At 37.5% G+C, this 14,457-nt stretch overlaps 1 protein-coding gene across 2 annotated transcripts in view; it reads left to right on the forward strand.

The window, feature by feature from the left end:
• The window catches only part of RAB31 (RAB31, member RAS oncogene family), a 119,726-nt gene that overhangs the window by 50,613 nt on the left and 54,656 nt on the right, over window positions 1-14,457 (forward strand). For both annotated transcript variants that reach the window (XR_008557594.1, XM_008159802.3), the window contains exons 2-3: window positions 515-594; window positions 10,420-10,501. Coding sequence is in view for 1 of the 2 variants with exons in the window: in XM_008159802.3 (XP_008158024.1) it covers window positions 515-594; window positions 10,420-10,501 (162 nt within the window). In the remaining variant the exon portion in view is untranslated. The remainder of the gene's footprint in view (window positions 1-514; window positions 595-10,419; window positions 10,502-14,457) is intronic.

Consider the following 14,457-nt stretch of genomic DNA (forward strand, 5'->3'; position numbering starts at 1 on the left):
ATGTAGGACATGTTTCTAAAACTTATTTTTACCATACTTCTTTTCTTTCTATGAAAGCAATACAATTTCATTATAGAAATTACTGGTGCCAAAACCGGTTTGGCTCAGTGGATTGAGCGTCGGCCTGCGGACTGAAAGGTCCCAGGTTCGATTCCGGTCAAGGGCATGTACCTTGGTTGCGGGCACATCCCCAGTAGGGGGTGTGCAGGAGGCAGCTGATCGATGTTTCTCTCTCATCGATGTTTCTAGCTTTCTATCTCTCCCTTCCTCTCTGTAAAAAATCAATAAAATATATTTTTAAAAAAAGATAAGGAGCCTCGTGTTATTCACAGAGCAGCATGCATTTAAAAAAAAAAAAGAAATTACTGGTAAGAAATAGAAGAAAATATACCCCCTCCCCACTCCCCCCACACACAATTAACCAGAAATGACCTCTCTGTCCTCTTGCTCTGTGTTTATACTAGTTTGTAATTGGCACCATTGATATTCATGGTGTGTCCTCCTTCTTTTCCAGGACACCGGGGTTGGGAAATCGAGCATTGTGTGTCGATTTGTCCAGGATCACTTTGATCACAACATCAGCCCGACCATTGGGTAAGTTTCTGTGTGTTCCTCCCTTTCGCATTTCTTCCCTTCAGAGCACTCAGAGAGGTCACTTTGGGCCTGAGCCTTCAAGAGGTTTCATCCCAGCCAGTGGGAAAGACTTTGACAGCAATTCAGTCACTTTTAAGTTGTGTGTCTGGGCTTACTTTCTTGTCAGTGATTTTTTTCCTAGCCAACTATTGTCATGCTGCAGTCTAAGGTCATTTCCTTGATCTCAAAGAGTATTGTTCTGAAAATGATGCCAGCTTTCTTTCCAGATGGAAGATGAGACACAGGGCAAATCCCCAAAGGCTCTGTTGTAACTTACCTGCCAGTAAACCTGGAAATGCTGTGCACGCACATGGCAGAGGTGCCTGCCCAGTCTGTGGGAGAGGTTGGTTTTCATGTTCTGGATTAATCGAGTGTCAGCATTTCCATTCTAATGCTTGGGGACGGACGGGTGGGTTGGTCACTTCTGGGTCCCTGACCTTACATTTCCCCCTTTTCTTTGGATTCTTTTGCCAGACGTGCTTTTGCTATGTGTTTTGCAGGTGCTTGATTTTTCAGTCTCTTAGAGCTTGGCTTCACTTATGTTTCTCCCTGAAGATAGCATGATCCTTGCAGAGAGCAAAGTATCATTTTCTTCAGAAGGGAAACAATGCATGTATATATTTTGGGAATCCTGTACGGTTGATGATGGGCGATTGTCTCTGTTGGTCGTTAGTGGCAGGGCATAAGCAGATGCTCAAGAACAGTTGGTTGATAGGCCAGTGGTTGGAGCGGTGGAGGTGAGAAAAACCAACACATTTTGCAGTTAAAAGTGGCTTAAAGAGACATGTTCACAAAAATATATGTCAAGCCAACAAGTTAACTCTCCCAGTGTCATGGATGCTGACAGAAGACACAGGACGCCTGGGTCAGAAGCAAGGGAAATAGCAGTTGCTACAGTATTATTTTACATTGGTTCCCTAAGCTCCAATTTTCCATAGGGTGCTGTGAAGAGGTTCAAGTGACACTCCACATGCAGTAGCTTGCGTTATAGGAGAGGAACCCCAAGTTAGGGAACTCGAATCTTTTACAATGGACAATAGGCATGTCTGTGCTTTGCTCCAAAGGGATACCTTATCTCTCCCTACCAAGGCTATTTGCTTTACAGACATCCTTGAAAACACAGTCTGGGAGAAAGACAGTGCCTCTGCTTGCAAGAGACCCATGGAGTATTGTCTCCCAACATAGCCACTTCTGTAGATTGGGGACAGTTTTATAGAGGAAATTCTTTTTACTCTTCCCTTTGAAGTACTTTTTTTCTTCTTAATTTGCCACTTTGTCTTTCTTGATAGTAAAAGTAAGACCGATAAGAATAATTAACTCTGAAGTATGTTTCTAGAAGAGAAACTTTCATTGTCTATTTTTGAACTTAAAAATTTTAAAAAAATAACAAATCTGAATTTCTTTTGTAATGATATTTTTTTTAAAAATAAAAAGGCAATGCATGCTTCTACCACATATATGGTAAATATATAAAAGTGTTAAATGTAACTGTTATGTATAGTTATAAACATCATTATGCCTATACAGAAGTATGTCATTTTCGTCACAATCTCTTGATCATAATGACAACCCAGGTTCAAGGGAGGGGAAATAAGCGCTACTTCATGGTGGGAGGGGCAGCATGAGGAAGCCTTCCCCCGCCCCAATGGATCATTGGTAGCCAATCAAATACTGTTGACAGTGCTTTGTCTAGCAAATGCATTGTAGTTGTATGTTTTTTTTTTAATTATGTATTATATGAAGACTGTCTGTACTTTCTGCTTAATTTTTCTGTAAGCCTAAAATTTTTCTAAAAAACACTCTATGTATTAACTAAAACATTATATGTCTTTAAATTATAATGCACATTATGAAAACTTTAGACCATACATAAACAACTAAAAACAAAAACAGTATCACACACTACCTAACGTGTTACAGCATGTATTCTTTATCCACAAAGGTCTTCCTTATTCTTTTTCATGAATACAGATTTCTTGGAAGATGGCATAAACAGAATACTTTAAACTCTATATGTGCAGTCCAATTTTTCTGATTATAAAAGTTTATGTTCACCCTGGCTAGTATAGCTCAGTTGGTTGGAGTGTCGACCCATAAACCAAAGGTCATGAATTTGATTCCCATTCAGGGCACATATGTAGGTTGTGGGTTCAATTCCAGGTCGAGGTGTGTATAGGAGGTGGCTGGTCGATGTTTTTCTCTCACATCTCTCTCTCTCTCACCCTTCCTCTCTCTCTAAAAATCAGTAAGTATATCCTCAGATGAGTATTAAAATTTTTTTAAAATTTCATGTTCACTCTAAAAAGCTAAAAAACACATAACTTATAAAATAAAAATCATAATATATATATATATATATATAGTTTTATCCTATTTTCTACTTAATGTATTATGAACATGTTCCTATAATGTTACATAATCTTCAAAAACATGATGAAAATAGTAGTTTTTTTCTAGTTATGTACCCATTATAAAAATTGAAAATGAAGAAAACCATGAGGACAATTATAAAAATTACCCATGACCTAGTAACTACTGCAAACATTGGCTATATTTTCTTCCGGTCTTTTTTCTTATATACTGTATGCATTAAATAATTTTTTCATTTAACATTATATTGTGAATTTTATGCCATTAAATGTTCTTTAACAATAATGATTTTTAGCCGAAACCGGTTTGGCTCAATGGATAGAGCGTCGGCCTGCGGACTGAAGGGTCCCAGGTTCGATTCCGGTCAGGGGCATGTACCTTGGTTGTGGGCACATCCCCAGTAGGGGTTGTACAAGAGGCAGCTGATCGATGTCTCTCTATCATCGATGTTTCTGACTCTCTATCCCTCTCTCTTCCTCTCTGTAAAAAAATCAATAAAATATATTTTTTTAATAATGATTTTTAATGGCTCTGCTTTCATTTAAGGCATTTAGGTTGTTTAAAATATTTAAAAATATTATAAATAATGTTATGATGTATATCCTTGGGCATAAATACTTGCATGTACCTCTTTTTATTTCACTGGGTTAAACTCATAGCAATGGAGTAATTTAGTCAAAGAATAAGAACATATTTAAAGTTATTGATAGATATTGCCAAATTGTTTTTCAGAAAGGTTGTCCTTATTTTTGTATATACTTACCAGCGTTAGAAAATTTAGAAAATTTTTGTATATATGATTTTGAATTTTTTTTTCCTGTAGACTTCAAACTTAAACATGTCTTACACCTTCAAATTTCTTCATAAACACAATTTTAAATGATTGTAGCATTAAATTATGTGACATTCTGCTTTTTATCTACATAATTTCTCACTTTTTTCTGGCAACAAGATTAAGCTCAGCTCCTCCGTTCTTATCTGTTTTCTTTTCCTAATATAGTTTATTTTCCCAATTTTAAAATTGCTCAAAATTTCTTATCTCTTCTGAGATTTTGAGAAAATGTTTCCCAACCAGTTTCAGAAAAATAAAGCCTGCAGCAGCAAACAGATATTTGGAAGATGGCATAAATGGAATACTTTTCAAAAAATTGTGTGCTTATCCCTTAGCTGGTAGATTTGGTGGGCTGGCATTGTGGCTTACAGATGTGCTTTGTTTAGCCTGCTTTAAAAAATTAAGCTAATGATGAGGAATCTGAAGATTTTTACATAATACACTTACATTCCTGGCTTCTCGCATAAATCCGTAGGCTTGGAGCACATGCTTTGGTGGCAGAAGCCTCGTAGATGTGAGCCAGAGGCACTCTACTCCCTGTGGGTGGACAGGCTTTCTCTGCTCCATGTTGTCCCCACTATTACTATTATTGCTACTATTATTTTTATCAGTGTTTTACTCCTAGCCCGCTTTGCTCATTTACATGTCCTACTTGGCCCCATAGACATTTCAGTTCATGTCCCTTGCATAAGAGCCTTTTTCTCAGTTACCCTGCTGGCCCCAGGGACAGAGCAGCTAGGTGATTTGTTTAGGTAAACAGTAAACTTGTAACTCAAACCAAATGAGTCCACTTTTATTTTATTTTTTATTATTTTCTTTATTGATTAAGGTATTACATATGTGTCCTTATCCCCCCATTGCCCTCCCCTCCCTGCTCATGCCCTCACCCCTCTAGTGTCTGTGTTCATTGGTTATGCTTATATGCATGCATACAAGTCCTTTGGCTGATCTCTCCCCTTAACCCCCATCCTCCCCTCCCTTCCCTCTGAGGTTTGATAGTCTGATTGATGCTTCTCTGACTCTGGATCTGTTTTTGTTCATCAGTTTATGTTGTTCATTATATTCCACAAATGATTGAGGTCATGTGATATTTATCTTTTTTCAACTGACTTATTTTGCTTAGCATAATGCTCTCCAGTTCCATCCATGCTGTTGCAAATGGGAGGAGTTCCTTCCTTTTTACAGCAGCGTAGTATTCCATTGTGTAGATGTACCACAGTTTTCTAATCCACTCATCTGCTGATGGGCACTTAGGCTGTTTCCAAATCTTAGCTATTGTAAATTGTGCTGCTGTGAGCATAGGAGTGCATATATCCTTTCTGATTGTTGTTTCTAGTTTCTTGGGATATATTCCTAGAAGTGGGATCACTGGGTTAAATGGGAGTTCCATTTTTAGTTTTTTGAGGAAACGCCATACTGTTCTCCACAGTGGCTGCACCAGTCTGCATTCCCAGCAGCAGTGCATGAGGGTTCCTAGTCACAGGAGATGATAAAAATTAACTCTTTCAATGTTAAGACAATGACATTTCATAGCCTATGGCCTTTTCCCAATGAGAATATGATCTCAGTGGGAAGAAGGAGGGTGCACGTTAAAAGTGGACTCACCAAGTTAAAAGTGGACTCACCAAGCGCACCCTCCTTCTTTCCACTGAGATTCCATTCTCATTGGGAAAAGGCCATAGGCTATGAAATGTCATTGTCTTAGCATTGAAAGAGTTAATTCTTATCGACTCCTGTGACTCACCCTGAAAAATCTTGGCTCTGCTATTCAAGCAGATTGTGTTAACATCGTGTGTGTGTTAACTTTTACAAGGAAATTGGGTTATTTCTGCCAGATTTCGGTTCCCACAGATAATGAAGTCAGTTCAGCATTTTCGATGCTCCTTCTTTACCACTGTGGAAGGAAGTCCACAGAGAAGAAAAGACACTTGAACTTCTTAAGATTGAAAGCTAGCAAAGAGGCTGAAAAAAACCCTAAACAACCAAAAGATTAATCTTGATCAATTTTGATTCCAAATATTGATAGTCTTTCTCCTAGTGGCAAGAAATCAGGAACAGAGAAGGGTATGTACATGTGTGTGTGTGTGCATACATACTAGTATGTGTGTATTTGTATATATGTATATACACATATATGATATGCATATTACTGTTACTAAAGCTGTTCCTCACAGGCTTATTGTGTATCAAGGGGAAATTTCACAGATGTTATTGCCTCATTTCATCCTAAAACAGCCCTCTGGGTCACATAGAGTAGATATTGGTCCTATTTCACAGATGAGTGAACTGACAGACTTTCTAAGCGCTCATTCCACTCCGACGGGCAGTGAGGGCCTCTGCATTCTTTCCCGACTTTGCCTTCAGGTTCTCCTTTGACCAAGGTCAATGTGGTCTTTCGGGTCTCAGAAGCCCCCACTGTCCCTGCCTGTAAACTGAGGGGTTAGCCTGGGTATTTCGTGTTTTTTTTCCAGCTCTAAAGTCTATGGTCCTGAGATTTTAAAGGCATGAACTTAGTTTTCCAAGTCTGAGAACTTTTAAAGGATAGGATTGATGTAGCATTTATCCTGTTGCCTAGGACATATAGAGGAATGAATGGAAATCCGTCTTATATCAGAGTAAAAAACAAAAAAAACAAAACAAAAACAGAATATTGATATAGCTGTCTACATCAAGCATGTCAAACTCACAGCCCATGGGCTGTATGTGGCCCACAACGAATATTTTTGTGGCCCAGCCAATATAATGATATGTAAGAAACGTTTTAATAAAAATTTCGTAACTTAATTTTTACACTATCCTGTTATACATAATTATTAATAATGAACTACAACGTTCCCTAATGACTGATTACTATAATCGTGTTGCATTCATTTCCCTTACGTGCTTTACACACAGGTGCACCATTTTTCTCCTCTAATACTAGCAGCAAATATTTTAGCAGCTGATTGCCATGTCATTAGTATTGGACTGACTTGTTTGGTGCATGAAACAGGAAATATTTCACTTTCGGAGAACAAGAAAAATAGGTTTATTTGCGTTATGCTTATTAATTTGTGCAGTTATTCAGTGTCTGGTAAGTTAATGTTCAAGAAAAAATATTAATTTTTATTAAAATGTTCTATTATTTTATGTTAACAATTACTCATTTATTTCAGCCCTTTGTATTCAGCATGTCTCTATCGAAATAAACCTACATTTCTATGAAAATTGAAGCTTTTGTTTTTTTGCAACCCACATAAACGTAAACCTTGTTTATTTGGCCCATGTTAGCCTTTGAGTTTGACATGCTTGGTCTACATAAAAGTTTAAAAGGCATTTATGCCCTAGCCGGTTTGGCTTAGTGGATAGAGCGTTGGCCTGCAGACCAAAGGGTCCCAGGTTCAATTCAGATCAAGGGCACATGCCTGGGTTGCAGGCTCCATCCCCAGTAGGGGGCATGCAGGAGGCAGCCAATCAATGATTCTCTCTCATCATTGATATTTCTATCTCTATCTCCCTCTCCCTTCCTCTCTGAAATCAATAAAAATATATTTTAAAAAATGAAAAAATAATTAAAGGCATTTATGGCAAAAAATCCATAAACAAAGTTAAAGGGCAAAGATTAAACTGCAAAAAATGTTTTTTAAGGATACTATTACAAAGATTAGTATAAAATACTAAAACAGCATAAGAAATGGATGAGCATCCCAACTGAAAAGTGGGCAAAAGGCCATGAACTAAAGATACAAAAGAAAAATGCAAGTGGATAATAAACACTAACATGATGTTCAAACCTCTAATAAACATGATAAAAATAGGACTAAGATGCATTTTCTACCTGTCATACTGGAAAAGATTTGAAGGATTAGAACTGGTCGGGGAGAAGATGGCCCCATACATTGCCATGGATGTGTGGTTGGCACAATCCACAGGTTGGTGACTGTAGCAAAGTAGAGCATGTCTGCTTCTAAGAATTAACTCCAAAGAAGTAGTTGTACAAGGATCCACAGACCTAGGTACAAGGATATTCATTTAGTTATTGTCATCATAATGAAAATAGGTGACCAGCCGAAACCGGTTTGGCTCAGTGGATAGAGCGTCGGCCTGCGGACTCAAGGGTCCCGGGTTCGATTCCGGTCAAGGCATGTACCTTGGTTGCGGGCACATCCCCAGTAGGGGGTGTGCAAGAGGCAGCTGATCGATGTTTCTCTCTCATCGATGTTTCTGGCTCTCTATCCCTCTCTCTTCCTCTCTGTAAAAAATCAATAAAATATATTAAAAAAAAAAATTTTTAAAAAAAGAAATGAAAATAGGTGACCAAAACGTCTACCAATGGAGTAGTGAATAAATTCCTAACATGGTGTATAACATCATTTAGATAATGATGTTCATCTGTATTTGTAGAAACAGAAAGATGTCCATGACATATAAAGTAGAGAAGAAACAAAATTTATGATCAATTTGGGGGTAAAAGTTGTATAAAAATAATTTGGAAGGATATATACCAACTTATTAGTAATGATTGTGGCTAGGTGGTGAGATGGACAATTGATTTTTATTTTCTTTTTAGCAAAGTACATATATTGCTTTTATAATGAGAAAAGTAATAGGGATATTTCCATTTTTGGAATTATTTTTGCTCTTATCAGTAGTTTGGAATGTATTTTGAACATTTTTAAAGAAATAAAGTATCATGGGACAGAAGTTGTGTTGATAATATTTCATCATATCACATAAGAAAAATATGTTTGATAATTAGAACTCTCTATTAACCCATGGTACGTATATGTATGTTGTGAGAATAATGCGGGAATTGCAGGAATTTATACTTTTCTCCTTGGGAATTCTGTAATTTGTCTTAGGGTAAAGTGGAAGTTGAGGAAATATTACTGGGATGAGTGCTGAGTGAATGCAGGGCTGGACTCTGTACTGGCCAGTTGGGCCAGCTGGGCCATATGGAAGTGAAGGAAGACATCCTGACACTTTACCCCTAAAAACTCTAGTATGCATCTCCTAAGAATAAGAACATTATTCATACCCAGAAACTTAATTTTGATTCAATGATAATATCTGACATATAGTCTAAATTTAAATTCCTCCAGTTGACCCCAAAATATCTTTTAAAGCTGTTTATCTCCTAATCCAGGATCCAGTCAAGGGCCATATAGTGAATGCATTTGGTTGTTTTATTGCTTTCTTCTTTCTTAATCTAGATTCTAGATCAATCTCCATGCCTTTTGTTTTGTTTGCTTTTCATAACATTGACTTATTTGAAGCATTCAGGCCAGTTACCTTATAAAATCTTCCACATCCTGGATTTGCCTATTTCCTCATGGCTAAATTCAGATGAAACATTTTTTGGCTAGAACGCTGTGTAGGAGATGTATGTACTTATTCCATCACAGTAGGAGGCTTCTCATGTCTGGTTGTTCCATTGTTGGGGATGCTTGCTGTTTTTTAATGACGGGGAAGCTTTATATTACACAAAAAAGTCAAGGGTATTAAACATTTCTTGTATTAAATTTTTACATCTTTCATGAGCACAAAGAAAATGCTTATTAAGAGAAAATATACAAAAAGAAAAAGAACTTATGAACACAGATTACAGAGTGGTGGAGGGGGATAGGTGGAGGTGGAAGAGGGTATTTTGGGAATAAATGGTGATAGAAAATAAAATAAAGAACATAAAAATATATTTAAATTAAATAAAACTATAAATACGGGAAATAAAAAAGAAAATATGCAAAAAGAAAATACCATGTGTTTCATTATCTACTAAGAATTTCAAATTCATCCTTTTTTGTTGAGAAAGCATAACTATTTATTAAGCTATCCATCTTTATCCCTGCATTTATGCAAGTAGGATGGGAATAAGATAGTATTTTTTTTTTGGTGCTGCTAGTGTGGGATTCATAGCATAGGTAAAGATGTAAGGTAATTATTTTTAAAATATTTTTATTGATTTTTTTTTATTGAGAGAGAGAGAAGAAGGAAGATCAAGGGAGGGAAACATTGATGTGAGAGCAGAACATTGATTGGCTGCCTCCTGCAAGTCCCCTACCAGGGATTGACCCACAACCCAGGTATGTGCCCTGACCAGGAATTGAATTGGCAACCTTTTGTTTCATGGGACAACACCCAACCAACTGAGCCACGTAGGCCTGGGCAAGGCAATTTTTTTTTTACTTGTGCCATTGCAAGGCCCAAACTGGAAAATGCCTAAATACCAGCTGTCCTTCCATTCTTAATTGTTATAGTAAGTTTTTAAAATCTACAGTTTCATTTGTTTTTATGATCTTTGGCATCAGTCTTAGAACACCTGAAGATAAATGTTTTTGGAAATAGTATTTTGAATACATTTTTTTGCCTTTTTTCCTCTTCTAAAACCTCCAGCTGGACTAACAGAAAATGTATTTTCTTTTGGGTGACAGAATCCTAACAGCTCTCCTTTCCTCTTTGTGGCCCTTCAAGGACAAAGATGATGCTGGAACTTTAATGTTAAATTAAATAAATGAGGCATAATGTTAACTTGTTTGAAACAGAAGTCTTTTTGAAGATTGTAGAGGATAACTGGTAATGTGAAGATGTTGATTCTGTTTTTTCAGGGCGTCTTTTATGACCAAAACTGTGCCTTGTGGAAATGAACTTCACAAATTCCTCATCTGGGATACTGCTGGTCAGGAACGGGTAAGGATCCCTTGTTGTTGGCTTTCAAAAGAAAATACTAAGATCACTTTCTGAAGGGTTCTTTGTATTTGGCAAGACTCTAGTGGTTGCAAGTGACAGAAACCCAGCTGGAAATGATTAAAACAAAAAAGGAAGTGTACTCTTCAGCTATGAGAAAAATGTAAGGGGGTGCCTATTTTAAGGCAGGGCTGAGTTCAAGTCCTTCAAATGTATTGTCAGAGGCACCCAACTCTATTCCTTTTCTTTGCTAGGCTTACCTCTAGATTAGCTTCATTAGGCAGAACCTCTTCTTCCCTTCAGCAAGGGTGGCAAGCAACTCTAGGCCTGCATTCTGACACCTTAGCATCCTAATGAAGGAAAGCACTTCTTTCCCATGAGTTGCATCATATGTCTTGGCGCCTGAGGGTTCTCTTTGGTCATTTGGGTCACGTGCTCACTCTTGAGCTGATGCTGTACAGAGTTCGGGGGAGAGGGTACGGGCGGGGGGTGGGGGGTGGGGCGGGGCGGAGGTCAGCACTCCTACTAGTAGCACCAGGTAATATCCTTACCCCAGAGCTATCCGCTCCATCTGAATCACATTGGCTGCAAGTCAGATAGACTTAGTTCCCCAAAGAAAGTCTGGGTTCTCTTACTGGAAAATGGGGGAATGGACATTGGATTACTAGAACAGTAGATGACTTCTCTCTTATTCTTAATTCTTTTTGTTTGCTGAAAATATTTATGGAAAAGGTTATTTAAGAAGCTCATGTCTTTTATATTTTAAAAAAGTGAAATAATGAATTCCAACACACGGTGTCTATAACAGAATTTGTGTAATAACTAGATTGTATATTATCAAAGTTGAAAGGGGTGGTCAGAATAAATGAAGCACAGGGATAACCAATATCTTGTCTTAACTGAGAGTTTTCGGCTGATTAAAACTTTCATCAGAGCAAATAATTATGGAGTAAGATAGGTTGAACTTTCCCTTGTCTGATCCAAACGCAAAGGTCAGCTTCTCTACCTACCCCATTTAAAATGTCAACACCTCCCTCCTGTTCCCTCCCTCTAGAGCTCTTACCACCTTCTAATATACTATTTAATTCACTTAATTATTTGTTTATTTTATATATATAATGTATATTTTTTATCCTCACCAAAGGATATGTTTTTTTAATTGTTTTCAAGAGAGAGTAAGGGAGGGAGGGAGGAAGAGAGAGAGAGAAAACATCAATTGGTTACCTCCTGTATGTGCCCTGACTGGGGATTAAACCTGAAACCTTTTGGTGTACGGGACAACACTCCAACCACTGATCCACCTGGCCAGGGCACTTACTCTGTTTATTGTCTCTCTCCCTCGAAGAGAATCCAGGGTTCAGGATAATCCATTATTTTCATTATCAGCTTCTAACAAACAAGAGTATGTTTATATAATTTTCATTTTATGTAAGTCCTCATTTAAAACTAACTTTCCAGCGTTTATAGATTAAAGCCTTTTAAAAATCTCTTTTAAAAAAAAGAAAATTAGGACAAATCTTCTGGCCTACAAATGCTAACCTCATTAGAATGTCTTCTGTCTTGCTACTAAATTAAAAGGACAGGCTTGCATACATGCAGCCACTGCCTGAAATACCTCTTCAACTCCATTAGTCAGCTGTGCACTCTGACTCCCGAAAAGAGGGGGACGGATTGAAGGAAAAAGTGTCTTCTTAGAGACATCTTCGTTACATACTTTTGTGTTCTTTGTAGTTGTTCTAGTTTTTTTTGGTTTTGGTTGTTAATGAAACTCAAACAGTGGAATTTTCTTGCTCCCCTTTTTACTTTTGGCCATGAAATAGTTGCTTTTGCAGCTGCTTTTAATGAATGTAATAAGTCTATTTTACAAATAGCTGGTTTAATATTGCTGCTTCTACGACTGGCTGCTGTGTCCCGAGGGCTTGCTGTATTCCATGCACTATTCTGAGTGCCCTCTGTGCTAACACATTAGTCCTCTCACAGCACTCTGAGGTAGGGGCTGTTTCTATCCCCATTTACAGGTGAGGTCACAGAGGCGTAGAGAGGTTAAGTAACTTGCTCAAGGTCACACAGTCAATATGATATAAAGCTGAAATTTGAATCCAGTAGTCTGGGTCCTGAGGTTTTGTTCTGATAGAAAAACCACACAAATGCTATACAGTTGAAAGTAAAATTATCCAAAATTTCACTACCCAGATATTCCCACTATTGACATTAGATGGCCATTCTTTAGGTATCTCACTATGTATGTGTTGATAATTATATGTCAGTGGGATCATGATTCTTCATAACCTGCTGTTTTCATTTGATAATACCATTTTCTACAGGGAGATTTCTGTATATTGTAAGCAGAGTATTTGATATTTACCTACCTATTCTGATATAATATTCAAGAGGTTGACTGCTTTTGATGAAATTTGGTACTCTAAAGTGACTATGTGGTTTGTAGTTTGGCCCACTTACCATCTCAAAGCAAAACAGCAATAGAAACTTTTTTATATGATTGTATTTCTAATTATTGTAATTGCTTTTCCTAAAATTTGACTATTAGATATCTATTGCTATATTGCTATGTCTGTACTCTTAAAAGAATCTTATATATTATATTAGTATTACATATCTGATTAGTGTTATAGATTGCTACAATTATTAGTATTATATGTGCAAGGCATAACTCCATAGCATTGCTTCAGGGATGAGCAATTGAGATTTGGATGATAATTTCAGGTGAAAGCTTTTTAGAATCTAGATTTGTGGAGAGAGTGAGCAATATCTACATGGCCTTCGTGGCCATCAATCCCTCTAACCCTCGAAGGCCTGATTTAGTTATCCTCAGGCTGTCCTTGCCTTGTGTCCCTTGGTGCAGTCTTGCATCTCTCCAGTGATGGCAATTTTTCAATCGTTTTGGCAGCTTATTGCTAGACTTAATCGTGCTTGTAATGACGTTGCCTAATGTTTGAGCTAAAAATAAATTCCCCGCTGTTGCTTGTGCCTACTGCTGTTTGTTCTGTCTCATTAATTATTGGAGTCCAGTGCATTTTAGTATCCCTCCTTTAGTATCTTTGTAGAAATATGCTACTGTTCTCCTTAGTTTTCATATATTTAAACAAACAAAATCTCTTTGGCTTTATGATTTGACAATATAAAGACATAGATCTGTGTCCTCCAAGGAGGATAATGCTCAGCCCAGCTCTTTGCATGTATTAATTAGTCAATATTTGTTTATTTGTGGACAGAGTGAGCCAAGTTCTCCCTAGCATACATGGTATTCTGGTTAATGCCCTACTCACTGCCCCGTACTAATTCTATATTATATTTGTGGCACAATTCATATTCTTGAAAAATTACCTTTCCCTCTGAGCACTGGAAATGTGAAAGGATTCTCCTCCTCTTCCCTCTCTTTGTATAAGAGAACTTTCATTCTTGATTTGCTGTCTTACTTTTCATTCAATCACATATGATGGGCATCCTTTGATTCTTTCAGTGGCAAATTGTAATCCACAGAGTGCCTCTGTAAAAAAAAAAGTTTTAAAAAATTTAATCATTTTCAATTGATTGTTGAATCCAATTTGTTGAAAGCTCAGCATTTTCAAGATTTGTGCAATTAGTTTATTGCTATGGAGAAGGGTGTTGAGAGGGGAGCGTGTGGGCTTTGGCGGGTTTTCACCCTGTCCTCTTCAGATGGGCTGTGCTGGTTTCTGTTTCATGCTAAGCTGTGAGGAAGAGCAGCAGTAGCTCAGAAGGATGTGTGCAGGTACCGCAGCTCAGAGAGGTCCCAGGGGAGAAAAAGGAATTGATCTGCCCAGCTCTGTCCTCCCATCTTCCATCCATCAGGATTTGTGTGGGGAGATGAGAGAGACTTCTTTCCCATTCCGTTTTCTTTTGACTTCGTTCTTCATTTTTCTACTAAATTGGGATCCATAATATCCCTATTGCTGTTAAAATATTCTCATCACAATAGG

This window comes from Eptesicus fuscus, chromosome 12, assembly GCF_027574615.1.
Source record: "Eptesicus fuscus isolate TK198812 chromosome 12, DD_ASM_mEF_20220401, whole genome shotgun sequence".
Classification (NCBI taxonomy): Eukaryota; Metazoa; Chordata; class Mammalia; order Chiroptera; family Vespertilionidae; genus Eptesicus; species Eptesicus fuscus.